General features: G+C 44.7%; 1 protein-coding gene across 1 annotated transcript; it reads right to left on the minus strand.

The window, feature by feature from the left end:
- Positions 1-647: 647 nt before the first annotated feature.
- On the minus strand, positions 648-7,575 carry mylk4b (myosin light chain kinase family, member 4b). The gene is made up of 12 exons (XM_071918431.2): positions 7,033-7,575; positions 5,080-5,161; positions 4,224-4,668; positions 3,861-4,075; positions 3,307-3,412; positions 2,603-2,696; positions 1,957-2,066; positions 1,677-1,818; positions 1,405-1,475; positions 1,171-1,299; positions 834-1,065; positions 648-692 (listed from the first exon to the last, which is right to left on the minus strand). Exons 1-12 carry the CDS (start codon positions 7,573-7,575, stop codon positions 648-650), a joined length of 2,214 nt encoding a protein of 737 aa, XP_071774532.2.
- Between the last annotated feature and the right edge of the window lie 6,810 nt (positions 7,576-14,385).

Below are 14,385 nucleotides of genomic sequence, written 5' to 3' on the forward strand. Positions count from 1 at the left end.
TGAGGAAACGTGGCTTCATCGCTGACACTTGTCATTTTTTACCATCACAGTGACATGCATGAATGGCGTGGCCAAATAGGGTTATATAATGTAGAAATCACAAGTAATGCAGGCCAGAGCCTTTTGCCTATAATGTTTCAGATTCACCACTGTGATACAGGTTGATGTGATCACTCTTTTGCCTTGGCAGGTAATTACATGCCATAGAATTATAACGTCATCACCAATTCAATCTGAAGTAATTGTGCTATACAGTAAAGTAACCATGCTGGCAGACGGTCTGTGCCTCGGAGGTAGAGGTGGTGTCACTCCAGTGGTAAAGGTCAGAGGTGACTTCCTGTTTGCTGCTCACACTATTCTGTTACGGGGCAGAACGGCGGGCTGTAGGTGCTAAGCTAATGTGAGGATGCAAGGCAGAGAGTAGTTATCCAGTAGCTATATAGGTACAGCAGCATTGGTCCAGTGTTGGGCACCGAGGCCCCATGTTGTCAAAAGGCATGCTGAGGGCCTCACAGTCCTTCTGGAAGGGAAACAGAAAAGAGAGGGAGTAGGTAGGAAGGTTGGTAGCTAGGCAGATAATATTCAAAACAGTTTGAGACTGATAACTGCATTGCTAAGGATGTTGGTTGGCTGATATTCTTACCTGTCTAGCTCTCCGGAGGAGGGGCGTGTGTGGAGTGGCACTTGTTTTTCTGTGATGAGAGAGGATCCATTGAATTAGTACTGTATAGTGTAGCACAAAACTTTGGATACATTGGTTTGTGTGTGCATAATTGTACATTTTCTTAATCGATTAAACACCTTTAATTGCGAATGTCAGATATCGGCTTTACCTTCTGATGTAGTCGATAGTGCAGGCTGGGGTCTGACAGCCAGGGGTGTCTGAGGGACTCCGCCGCGCTCATCCTCCAGCTCTTACTCTTCACCAGCAGACGGGTGATGAAGTCCTTGGCCTCCTCGGAGATGTCTAAAAACTCGTCCTCCTCAAAGTTCCACTGGCAGGCCAGAATGTTATTCAGTGTCTCGTTGTCATCGTCCCCCAGGAACGGAGACAAGCCACTCAGCCTGGACAGAGAGGACACGGAGGTCAGGGATACCACTGGCTGTGTGTGTGTGTGTGTGTGTGTGTGTGTGTGTGTGTGTGTGCGTGAATGAGCATCCGTGACTCACAGCATGTAAGTGATGACACCCAGACTCCACATGTCCGTGGGGAATGAAACAAACTCATAGTTGATAACCTCAGGAGCCAAAAACTCAGGTGTTCCAAAGTTGACCCTCAGCTTCTCCCTGGGTTTATACCTGTCACAGAGAGAACAACAGAACTATAAGAAACACAAGGCTGAGTCAAGTCCAGTATTAAAAAATGAGGAGACAGAAATAAAGCTATTGACATATAAATTGTACCTCCTGGCCAGGCCAAAGTCAATGATTTTGATCTTGTTAGTAGCTCTGCTGACACAGAGAATGTTCTCTGGCTGAAAGAGGACACAAAGAGAAACATTATAATCGTAACAAAACGATCAAAATAAAGTGCAATGAAATGACAATCAAGTAGGTAAATAGAATGTATCGAAAGGCGAGAACTGGTACATACACAAATCAAGTGTAACAAGAGCAAACCAAGGCAAAAAATGATGACACTAAGAAGAAGAGAGCAGAAGATGAAACGGGCATACCTTGAGGTCGAGGTGCAGGATGTACATCTTGTGCATGTACTGCAGCCCCTCACAGATCTGGCGTATAAACAGCACCGTGTCCAGCTCTGTCAGGTTGTAGTTCTCATCAATGATGCGGTCAAACAGCTCCCCTCCATCCACACTGAGGCACAGAGGGGAACGAACACAATCACAGCCTGAAATAACTTTCAACTCTGCACTATCACCACACCCTCTCTCTCTCTTTCTCTCTCTCTCTCTCTCTCACACACACCCACACATAAACTATACACCGACTTACTATTCCATGACCAGGATGATGTCGTGGCGCGACTCGAAGGCGGCGTAGAGCTGGATGAGGTTGGCGTGGTTCAGCTGGTTCATCACCTGGATCTCGTTCTTCACCACATCCTGGGAGACAGAGAGACCAGCACAGAAATCAGGAGACCACAATACAAGTCGATAAGCACACATACAAGCAGAGATGCAGAGAGGCAAATAGACCGACTGCTGGCCAACCAGATGGGCGGGCAGGCAGACAGAGGGGAAGCGCCAACAAAGGCTGATCAGTGAGAGCAAACATGAGCCAGCTGAGGATTTGGCTGTGCTTTTGGTTGGCGATGAGCTTTCTGAATATCTCAGATGACCACACAGCTATGCTCGGACATCTGACCTCCATCACATCCCACGTCACTCTCGGGTGACCAAGAGCAAGAGGGATGAGGACACGATGAGACTGACAAATTACCACATGTGCACACCCCGGGTCGGTACGCTATGTCTATTTTTAAAATGTAATTCTTTATGGCGCTTAGCAATGATAAAAGTAACCATCCGTTTGACAGTGTGGGGAATTTGGCATCTCAGTACCGATAAAATGTACGGCTGAACACCTATGAAAGTATTTTGTTTCATATCCAGCATTCATTGGCAGGTCGTTGCTGTACCTTCTCTTTCTGGCTCCTGGCTTTGATGATCTTGGCAGCCAATGTCAGACCAGAGGAGTTCTCCACGCACTTGTGGACTTGTCCAAAACGTCCCCTAGTAAAAGCAAATCAAACACATAGACGGGGTCAAACGCATAGATGCTAGGGGTAGAGTAAGCAAAGATACCATTACCTCATCCTGGATATTGGATTTTGGATTTACGCACACATACACACACACGTATACACACACCATAATAATAAGCTCCCTCAGTTAAACAGTTATAAGGGTTACGCAGTGAGTCATTATGTCAGTTATTTGAGAGATGTGTTTGCATGCTGAGGGGTAATCTCCAGTTTGAGAGACAGGATTTAGCACTGCTCTGTTGCATCAGAGAGGCCCACTATTACATAAATGCCCCCTGAGGCTCACAATCCTCTGCCCTTGAGGGGGCAATAAAAAGGGACTGGAAAAAACTGTTACTGGCCCTTTCACAAGGTGTGAGATCCCCTCTTATTTCATTAGAGACGACCAGCGAGTGTGTGTCTCTGTGTGTGCTTGGCTGCGAGAGGCTTTCACACACAGAAATAAAAATAAACGGCCCGCCTGCTGATATGAGAGCTGGGGATTCACTGGATGTGTCTGTGCATGTATATGTTGAGGCAGGGGCGGTGGCCTGGCTTTCATGGGTGCTCTTCCTATTTTCAGTTCTCTGTTTACTCACCCTCCCAGGACCTCATCCCTGTTGATAGTGTAAAAGGTGGCTATCTGGTGGGGTTTGGGAGTCACAATGCGGTGGTCAAAAGGGGCTGAAGGTGGGGGGCTTGAGTCTGAGGAAAAGACATGGAGAGCAAAAGGAGGCAAAGTCAAAATGAGAAGATGGATGAAAATGATGTTGAGAGATCCAATCGTTCATAGAATATGGAGAGGGAAGCAGAGAATAAGGAAGAGGCCTCAGTCTCCGGAAACAAAATGGATCAAAATAGCAGCATGCCAATGTCTCATTATCGACTTTGGCAGCTGTGCCGGCTGACATGTTAGTGACGCTCGAACATGCATGGTGTTATGTTATGTCATTTGATCTGCTTCAAGGTCTGAGGAACAAAAAGTCAAATGTCACCAACGAACAACTGGGTGGAGTCTACATGGAAAGCCTGCAACCCCATCATGGGTTTTAGGTGAGACGCAAAGGTACATTCATTCATTCCAAACTGCATTTTTCTTGGATCGCTTCTCATACCTTCTCAAACAGGCACCACAGAAAACTTCATGTCTCACCAATCATGTATTGCTTCACTGTTGGCTCTCCCTCCTTCCCTTCCGCTTCCACTTCTGTCTTTATTTCATCTGACTGGGAAGCCTTTGGCTCAACTCCCTCAGCATCTCCCTCTTTCCTGACTTCCACTCGACTTTTTTTGAGGTCATCCTTCACCAGGTCTTCCTCTGTGACACGACGTTTGCTGCAAGTGGCCATCTCCCCAGCCTCCTCAGAGCTACGCACACAAAGTTTATACAAGACAACATTAAATACAGATAGATACAACGTCACTGTCAGTTGGAGACTTTTTTGGCACCATAGAAAGAACAGATTTTGGTCCGAAACAGTCTATACTGATATGGATTGTGATTGGGTAGAAGTACCTTTCCTGCAGGAGACCAGTCTCGCAGATCTGAGGGGGAATGTCTGAGATGGCACCGCGGACCTCTGGTGACTTTGACAAGTCTTCTGCCTTTCCGTCACCCCTCTTTTCCCCCTCATCTTCCACTTTTCCACCCTGCTCTGGACTAATCTCTTCTCTCTTTCCCTCCAATTTCTCCTCCTCTACTTCAGGCTCTGAGTCCTCAAAGATATCCCCCTCATTGTCCTCATCTCTGTCCTTAGCTTTCTTCTTCCTCTTCTCCTCTTCCTCTCCTGGCTGGGCGGCAGACGTGTGTGGTCCATCCAGGATCAGCTCCACCAGCTCCCCTCCTCCTCCTCCTCCTCCTCCGCCCTCAGCCTCCGCATTTCCATGGGAACGCTCAGCATTCTGCCTGTTGAGCTTTTCCACCTGCTCCTGCAGCACAGGCTCATTCAGGGAGGAGGTGTCTGAAGTGGGACAAACAGAGCAGACTATGTATGAAAACTTCCAAATAACAATTTTGAACACAAAACCCATTCCTGATCTTTTTTTTCTTTGATATTTTGGCTTTATTGGACAGTTTCACAGTGGAGAAAGACAGGAAAGATACAGGGGCATGGCATGCAAAAAAGGGACGTTGCAGGAACATAGTATGCACCTTAGCCAACTGAGCCACCAGAATGGCCTAAATACTTTTGTTTGCAACAAAACATGGAATGGAAAATAACAATTATATCATTAATAACTGAAAAGTGTAGTTTCTGGAGATGTATAGTGACCATATTAATCCAGATCATTACACATCAAAGCTGCCATGCTTCACAGTTGGATTCTGTATAAGCTTAGGTGGGAAAAAGCAAGTGACTGTATGTGACTACCTGAGGTGTCCGGGGGCTTCCTCTTCTTCTGGGCCTTCAGGCCTTTCAGGCTGAGTTTGGCTTTATCCTTGTCATCCTTTGCCTTGTTGTCTTTTGCCTATGAATTGAATAAAAACGGACAGATGTAAAAAAAAAAAAGAACAAGAGCAGGCAGAAGACACTGAATATCCAAGAGCGCTGTGGGAGTCAGGTCCAGGGAGTGAAAGACATGCACTGAATTGGAACCAGGTATCCAAAACTCTGGCACATGGTTGTCTTGCGGCCTTACATTTCCAGCAGTTCTCCCTCACTGGTCAAAAGGATCTGTGAAAGTAATTTGTTCACATATCATACATTATATAACGTGGCTGGTTGTGGAGCCAGGAGTCCCATTTCCGATGGCAACAGCATGGTCATATATTTTAGCTCACATAGAAAGACAGTCAAACAGCAAGTCATTCAAAGGTGTTTGTTGCTGTTGCTATGGTTGCCACCATAACTCAAGTATGGGTTGCATGTTTTGCTGGACAGATGCCTCCGCCACTAGAATGAAGAGAGGTCTCATATATCATCTCACTCTAGCAGACTACATGCCACACAACACTGGAACAATCTTATTCAAAGTTTGCCCACACACATAGTGGATAAACAAAATGTGATAAGAACAATATAAATAAAGGCCATTATTTCGCACTGACTACAGTCAAAGACAATAAATACACTATATAACTGACATTTAAACGGGATGAACTGGATACAGGAGAAGATCAGGTGAACCCTGTCATTCAACTTGTCTGACAGCAGGCCATCTAGTGTAATAAATCTGAAATGATGGATGTTTATTTAACCACACCCCACTCCTAAAAGCTAATTCCTAAAAGCTTCTGACTCAGCAGAATTCAAGCACGTAAGATATCCCATCACACACACACACACACACACACACACAAACACACACACACACACACACACGGCAGTAAAAACCGAGACACAGTCCCCAGTACATTCTTCATAGTGGTTGAAGTACCAAGAATAACTAACATGCACAATGTGATGCAGGCTATGTGTAGCTACATACAAGGACACCAGCCCAACTAATCAATCACTGCACTATAATGTCACCTATTCAGAATAGACCAATCCTTCATATCTGTCAGACAAACACTAACTGACCCTTTGCAATTGTAGTCACTCTGAGCCCAACCCACTGTAGATAAAGCAATGTTTGGATAAGATAATCTGTCTGACAGTGATCATCTACTTCAGAGGCAAAAGACAACTGCTGCAAGGACAGCTACTTAACATTACAGAAAGGCAGCTCCTGCACTTCATTTGGTCTGGAGTCACTATGAAACACATATAAACATTGGACAACAGCAGATATACAGAACTAATAATATCTTTATGTGGAGCTATTTCAGAACCAATAGGAATGAGTAACAGTTCTATACCATATCATTACGACAAAGAATCAATTCAAACATTCAAAGCTTTATATGTTTTACCCATAAAGATCCTATCCAAAGATCTATCCATTTTTTGTGTCGTTCATTGACAGACAGGTATTATTTCCATTGAGAATAGGTCACATACTGTATCAAGTCCACTCGGGATGTCATTTGTAAGCTTTGAGATAGCAGTAAATACATACTCTAGACATCACAATGCAATTAGAGCTCTCACTGTGTTGGGGTTAAGGACACAGCTGGTGTAACTGAACCAGTAGAGGAGCATTGCACTGCGTCTTCTTCAAAGCACTCTATTCTTGGGACAACTATAATACTGGCAGAAACATGATTGTCACCAGTTTGTGAATAAACTACTCAGCAGAACAAAAGTGAGCAGACAACCATGTCATTTTCTGCTATTTTGTTGTTTTTTGAGTTTCTAGGGTTACCCTTTTGAATTTTTAAGGTTATTTTTGGCCGGTTCTTGCAGGAAAACCACCTCAATGTTCTCCCAGATAAAGCTCACCTTCCTGTTGCTGACTCTGGTGGCCTTTCTGCCAGGCTCTTTGAACAGCAGCTCCACCAACCTGGAGCTCTTCACCACCTCCCCGATGAAGCTGATCACCTGCTGCATGCCCTCCACCAGCCTCTCCACCCCTTCCAGCCTGCGCCCCTGACGCTCCACCCGCTCGCTGGCCTCCACCACCACCCCCCGGAGATCCCTGCACACCACCTCCGCCTCCGAGCCCCGACCCCCACGGCCCTCCGCCCGCATGGAGGCCAGATCGCGACCCACGCCCCCCAGGTCCTCGGACAGACCGTCCAGCCGGGTCAGAACGGTCTGCTGCATGTTGAGCAAGCGCTCCATCTGACAGCTCAGGGAGTCCATGCGGCTCTCCATGCAGCGCAGGGCAGCATCGGGATAGGGAGTGGGGGAAGAAGAACAAGAAGAGGAAGTGTGGGACTTGTCTGATCCACAAGGTGACAGCTTCCTCCCGCCGGGCTTCTGACCATGGAGAGGGTTGGGGTCGTAGACCTTGGCCAAAGAGTTGACCAAGCTGGAACTCATGACTGCTTCGGTAGGCTATCACAGTATGATGATGGAAGTTTGGAGCTCAACGCAGCCCTCCTTCCTCGCAAACAGCATACAGTGCAACTCCTCTCCCCTCTTCACTTCAGCACAGGGAGTCCCCTCTCCAGCCAGGGCAGCAACAACAGAATCTCCTTTTCACTCACCAATAAAGTCCATTCAGTTTCATGCAGGCTCCATGGGAATGACAATGAAGACCATGTTACAAGACAAAGCTGCAGGCGGCAGCTACAGGATAAGAAGTGGAGGGAGAACACAGGCCGTCTGGCAGATCTCTCCCTGAACGAAGCACCACAGAGGGGAGCTTTAAGAATAGCATGTGGGTGTCCCCCAAATAAAAGTGCAGCCCCTCATGGACGTCAATGAGTGAGTGGCCAGTGATAAGGGCTGATGGCTCCGGTGTGCAGTTGGGGATTTACGGGGGGCTGGGGAGGGGATGCTGCAGAGGATTGCTGTGTGACATTTGAGACACTTAAAAAGCTTTTAAGTAAGGTGTTAGAATCTTAAGAATCTGCTATTGAAACATGACCCGCTTAAAAGCAAGACAAACAAATAAAAAGTAAGAAACATGTAAAAATGTGATAGGCGACATTTACTAAAAATCGTGGGAAAAACAGGTGTACAGTATGTACAGTATGTTGTGCAAAACAGGATCTTGTTTTCAAATGTCTATATGGAAGTATATGGCTTTACCATTGCTCCGCTATAGGAAAAAGGGTGACAGGTGCAAGCGTGTGCAAGGCCTCTAAGACTTTATTAACCCCTCTGGACCCCTGTTAAACAGACACAAGTGCATTGTGGGTATTTCTGAACCACCTCAAATGCCAAACGGTTCTCATAACTGGCTTGTTTTCACCCAGCGGATGTGTCAGCAGGATACTGCGTAATTGCTCCACTACTTTCCAGGGTCAAGTCTTTTGCAGGACAACTATTTCTTCACTTGAGTCCCATTAGTCTCATTTTAAATCAAGAAATTCCGTTCTTGCCAACACTTGGGATAATAATTATTGTCTTGCCATCACTTAGGATGAGAAAACATTTTGAATTTGAAGTACTGGGTGATCGCTTTCACTTTCTGCGAAGAAAGTAGCTGAGTTTAGTAAGAGTTTGGTGCAGTAGGGAATCTAGGAAAAGACTGGTTTCATCAGGAGTCCGTCAGTTCAACAAAAGCTAGCAAGGCTCCCGATATAGGCCTGCTATTGGGCAAGACAATGGAGGAACAGGAAACAGGTGATACCACTGACACCTAACAGCTGTCTATAAATAGGGTGAAGGGGAGAAGAGGATTGCAGGAGAGGAAATTGACTACACCTCAGGTGTCAATCAGGGGGAGGAATTGACGCAAATGCATAACACATGAACAAAACACATGAAGAAAAGCACATTCATAACAATTGACACTTTCTCTATGGTGCATTTCTGACTCAGCACACTGGCCTTAAACCTTTCCATGTCTCAATACAGTGGTATTTGGAGTAGGCAGTGTGATAAAGTGCTGGCGCCTATAGACTGGCATCCATCTGTCACCCCCGGAAAAACCTGACCTACTCTGTTTGTCCCTTTCACTGTGCCCAACAGACTGTATGAGACCTGCCAGCTGTCAAGCTTAACACTCTATCATCCATATCCCCACTGCCTATTTACCAGCTCAGGTGAGGATGAATGAGGACGCTGTGGCGCTGAAGATAGAGTACAGTAAATACTGTGAAACTCAATATATCGTCGTTGTCAGATGAAAACCTCATAACTCCAATTCTGGTGATTTTCATGTTTTACCTAATTGAAGGATGACATGCTCCTCTGTGGGTTGATAAAATTCCGCAGCCCTTGGGCTTATGAAAACTCATTGGATAAACTGAAAAAAAAAGCTAAAAACAAGTCTGCTTTTCTTAGTTCCTGAAAGGTTTACATTTTGGAGATACAGGTCTATATAAGACACTTAGGTCACACCTGTGTTTGCCACAGCTTGATAAATAGCACCTTTAGCTGGTATATTTATGTCACACTTCTACTGGCTTCTACTGAGTTCATCACTCTGCGTACTCTTCCACAAAATATGAGTACATCACTACCACTAGGTGCCGATGTTTGACAACTTCTGACACATACTGGAGTACGATAAAAGAATTTTCTATTATGTTCTTTCTTTCTTTCTTTCTTTCTTTCTGTTTGTTTGTTTGTTTGTTTGTTTGTTTGTTTGTTTGTTTGTTTGTTTGTTTGTTTGTTTGTTTGTTTGTTTGTTTGTTTGTTTGTTTGTTTGTTTGTTTGTTTGTTTGTTTGTTTGTTTGTTTGTTTGTTTGTTTCTTTCTTTCTTTCTTTCTTTCTTTCTTTCTTTCTTTCTTTCTTTCTTTTATAATGTCATTTTATTAGACACATTATGTAGTTTTTGTATTTTATGTGAATTTGCCTTGTGTATGAAATGTGCTATATAAAGACAGTTTGCCTTTGCCTACATCTTGGCCTATGAGAGATTTAATAGATATTCAGATGACTAAAATAAACAGTTCTCACCAGCAAAATAGATTGGCTACAAAGAGCCAAAAGGAGAGGAGCAGGGTGGTGGTGGTTGGGGTTTGCGTGTGGAGGGCTGTGAGGTGGTTTAACTGTACCCAGGCTGACAATCTCTGAAATCCCCAGTCAGAGAAGGTTGTGAGGTAAGATGATATAGCGCAGTATAGCGGCACCATTAGAGAATGAGACAGACTGACAGCCTAACCCGCTCACGTCACACAGGACTCACCCCACATATAGAGTTACCAGAGACTTTGAATTCCCTATCCACCATCTCTGGAGTTAAACAGGAAGACAAAGTCAATACATAATGCTTATTCTAGTTCTACACGTTATCCAGTAATACAATATGTTGGCCTCACTCAACAGCAATAGCCTGAACAAGATGGGATAAAACAAAGCTTTAGCCCAAGGCCACAATAATAGCCCGTGTGACACGGGACAAATTTGTGCCTCGAGCTGTTGTGATGAACTGAATCCACGTTCAACAATAGCTTGGCGAGGGCTCAGCTATCTCAGAATAGCATCTTCCGGTGACACATCTTGAAAGAGAAAGTTGAAAATGAGGAGACACAAGGAGTGGAGGATGGATGTCCGGCCAAAACAAAACGAAGGAAAGCAGGTTAGCTTCACAAATTTATCTCTGTAGCTCCATTTCTGCTTTTCTATCTTACAGACTTAAGTGTGCCACCACTAGCCGTTGGTCGTGAGAAGTGACCGTTTGTACTTTCATGGCTCAGCTAACATGGGCACATTCCTTCAAATTTCTCTCACGACCTCGGACAGCAGTGGAGGAGTTTCTTTCATGAAATGAAGGCGCCATATGACGTCAGCAAGGTGTGTGTAGATGTGTGTGTGTCGGTTTGTGTGTGTTGGAGACGTGCACACACACACACACATGCACAAACGAACCACGCTCGCTTATCATGGGTTTGCTGCTAGTTGTCAACATTATGTAACACGAAGACAACTGGGTGGGACAGGACCAGCGTTGGAGAGAGGCCTTCTGGATAAATGGTGCCCTCTGACCCTGTGGAATGATTGTCAGTCCTCCGCCCCCTATACATACTGTACACACACACACACACACACACACACACATACACATACACACACACAAACCAGGAGAGCTTGGCAGAGAATTCAAGCAGAGTATCTCATGTCTCTCTCGGTCACTGCTAATTCAATATGACACTGCAAACTACATGCTACAACTACAGTAGGAGAAATAGCATGGCCTGCATCCATATCCACAGAAGTCATCCAAATGCATAGTGACAACATACAATGTGAGCTTGATAAAATAATTAACTTTTATCTTTAATGAAGTAGTGTGCAAAAAAGCCTTCTCTTCTCTCTTCCTACCACTAGAGGACAGAAGAGGACCACAGATGTCGGACTCCTCTTCTGACCCACCGTGCAGATGATTATCTGTACAGTGGGTTACAAGGTTTTGCAATTTGGGAGCAGGGGAGATGATGCTTTGTCGGCACTTCGGGGGAAGTTCACACCAGAGTATACAACGATCTGTCCTCTGGTTAACCCCCTCCCCACATCTCAGCCATTTAAAACCTACATGCTGACAGCTCATAAACGCAGCCTGCAGTCAAATATAATTTTAACTACCTGCTGTAATTGCATGTCAGCCTTAAGTTCAATTCAGTTTAATTTCTCCCCGCTATCTTACTCTCTCCTCTTCCACTCTCTTCCAACTGTATGTGTCCAACATGTGTCCTCATCCAAACAAGAGTTATGTGAAACAAAATATACACTTTTTTCAGTTACTTTGGGAACTAATGACTCAGCTGAACTGGTCAACGGTTTGCATCAATTGGTCAACTTTTGGCAAATCAATCAACATATTAGTTAGGGTCTAGATACATTCAAGCAAGGAAAATGTTAGGTTTACAGGAGGTAAGGGTGAAGTTTGGGCAACAACAACAAACAGAATAAAATCAAGGTTAGGTGTAGGCACATTTTCATCCAACTGAACTGGGGCTGAACATAAAACGTTACACCTCCCGTCACCTGTCCTTGCTGTTACTTTTGCTCGTTTGAACTATTTAATATTCACCATTCGACACTCATGGCTTTTCATTGCATCATAGTTTAGTTTCTAACCCAGCTTTTCATCATAACATCTTTAAGAAACGCTCTACTCTGAGTGTCACTCTTGGCACCCTAACCTGGCACCCACTACACGCCTGACCGTCCTGGAAGGGGGATCCCTCTCTGTGAGGCCCTTCCCAAGGTTTCTTCCATTTTTTTCCCCCTAATGAGGTTTTCATAGGACTTTTTTAAGGTTGGGGGGGTGCCATTGTTTTTGTTTTTCATTTACTGTGTTGAAATATAGATGTGTGAACCCTTTTGAGTCTGTAACCGTGATTAAGGGCAATACAAAAAAAACTGACTGAACTATCTCTTTATCTATCATTGTATCTGTCTCTGTCTCTACCTTTCCATCCCTGACTCCACCGCCACCCAGTCTCTTTCAAAGATGAGACAAAGATGCTGCTAACATGGTTTTGGATTTAGGGAAGACCCAGGGGGCAGTTTCAGCAGTCTCAGCTTTGATGACACACACACACACACACACACACACACACACACACACACACACGTGCGCACGCACATGGACACTAGGCCTCAACCACAAGATGATAAATCATTTCTCTTGCATAAGCCAGCATACCAGATGGTTTGTGATTACATCTTGTGTATGCATGAACTTCTGCAACTCAACACACACAGTAAGACAGGGCACCTGTCAGCATGCACTTGCGTGTGTGTGTGTGTGTGTGTGTGTGTGTGTGTGTGTGTGTGTGTGTGTGTGTATGTGTGTGACAAGCACCACCACTAGATATCAGCGCTGCACTGCGTTGGTAATGAGTTATGCAAACGGCTGATACTGGACACCAGCGAGAGCCAGAGGAGTCCAGGCGAAAACAGCACATTCCCTCTGAGTCCTCATACCAGGAAGAGAGAGAGAGAGAGAGAGAGAGAGAGAGAGAGAGAGAGAGAGAGAGACAGACAGACAGACAGACAGACAGACAGACAGAGAGAGAGAGAGAGAGAGAGGAAGACAGAGCCAAGAGAGTCAAGGCTCAAAAGAAAGAAAAAGCCTGAAACCTTACATTTAACATGTTTGTGAACAGATTCAACAACAGATCCCACTTTTAAGACAACAAAGCAGTCCCCCTCTGGGTCCCTCGTCATTTTGCATTTCTGTTCTTGCTTTACACTAAAATTAGTATTTAAAAAAAAAAGTAGATCCGGTCTCCCAAACAGGAACGATCTCTCCTTAAATGGTATCCCATCGCTATGTTCTCTTCTATCAATAACAATGCTATTTGGCGAAGTTACGTTCTAAAATGTTGGACCCACAGTCAATTGTAAAATTACATTAGCAGGATCTGTTGTCGAATCTGTTCATGAATGTGTTAAATGTCAGTTTTCAGGCTATTTTCATGGTCTCATTCAAATGAACGGTAAGTAAAAATCTGAAACAAACTCGTCCAGCTGCATCCGATCTTGGTGATTAGTTTATATTCTGGTTTTCATGGCGGTAAAGTGACGAATAACCACCATGTTAAAACTATATTGGAATATTGCTTTAAATGTGAATGAGGAGCTGGAGCAGTAGTCCTTTAATATGGCTGGTCAATCTGAGACACTTGACCCAGTAATGATTCTTTAGGATCCACATACTGAGCTGGGTCGTCCTTTCTCTGCAAACCCATACCAGCATCTCCTCTCTCACCCATCAGTCTCCTAGCCTACAATAACACAAACACACACACTCAATCCTAAATTGTCCTTCTTTGTATTTCTAAATGTGTTTATTCTTTCATCTGAAACCATCTCTAGCTATCTCCTTCCATCTCTCCTCTATTTGTTTGTGTGCTAATTCCGTCCCAGTTATGCAGGCGCGAGAAACTGGGGGGGGGGGGGGGGGGGGGGGGCTTCTTTCTCACATTAGACATGCTCACACACATTAGCACAAGCTATACTGTGTACAAGCCCACACTAAACCATTTGTTTCGTGCCTGTCCCTTGCTTGTCCATTTCCCTTTTCTTGAATGTAATAAGGTTATGATGCTGTTTTTAACTGTTTTTCACTGTAGATGCTCACCAACAGAAACACTTGTGAACACTTTTCCTCCAAAAAGCCTTATCACGTCAACATTGTAGCTGCAGTTTCTTCTGTATGTTCCAAGCTGCTTTTAGCTGTTGTGTGGTTGATGTGTGACTATACAAATACATTCTTTGCCCCATGAT

The sequence above is a fragment of the Centroberyx gerrardi genome, chromosome 9, assembly GCF_048128805.1.
Source record: "Centroberyx gerrardi isolate f3 chromosome 9, fCenGer3.hap1.cur.20231027, whole genome shotgun sequence".
In the NCBI taxonomy this organism is placed as follows: Eukaryota; Metazoa; Chordata; class Actinopteri; order Beryciformes; family Berycidae; genus Centroberyx; species Centroberyx gerrardi.

Bases quoted from the DNA above. Each gene is read 5' to 3' on its own strand.
- mylk4b (XM_071918431.2), bottom strand. From the start codon at position 7,575: ATGAGTTCCAGCTTGGTCAACTCTTTGGCCAAGGTCTACGACCCCAAC. The intron at 3,413-3,860 runs GTGAGACATGAA...TCTTTTCCTCAG, and splicing joins AGTGAAGCAATACATGATTG to ACTCAAGCCCCCCACCTTCA. The intron at 1,476-1,676 runs GTATGCCCGTTT...GTCCTCTTTCAG, and splicing joins TCCTGCACCTCGACCTCAAG to CCAGAGAACATTCTCTGTGT.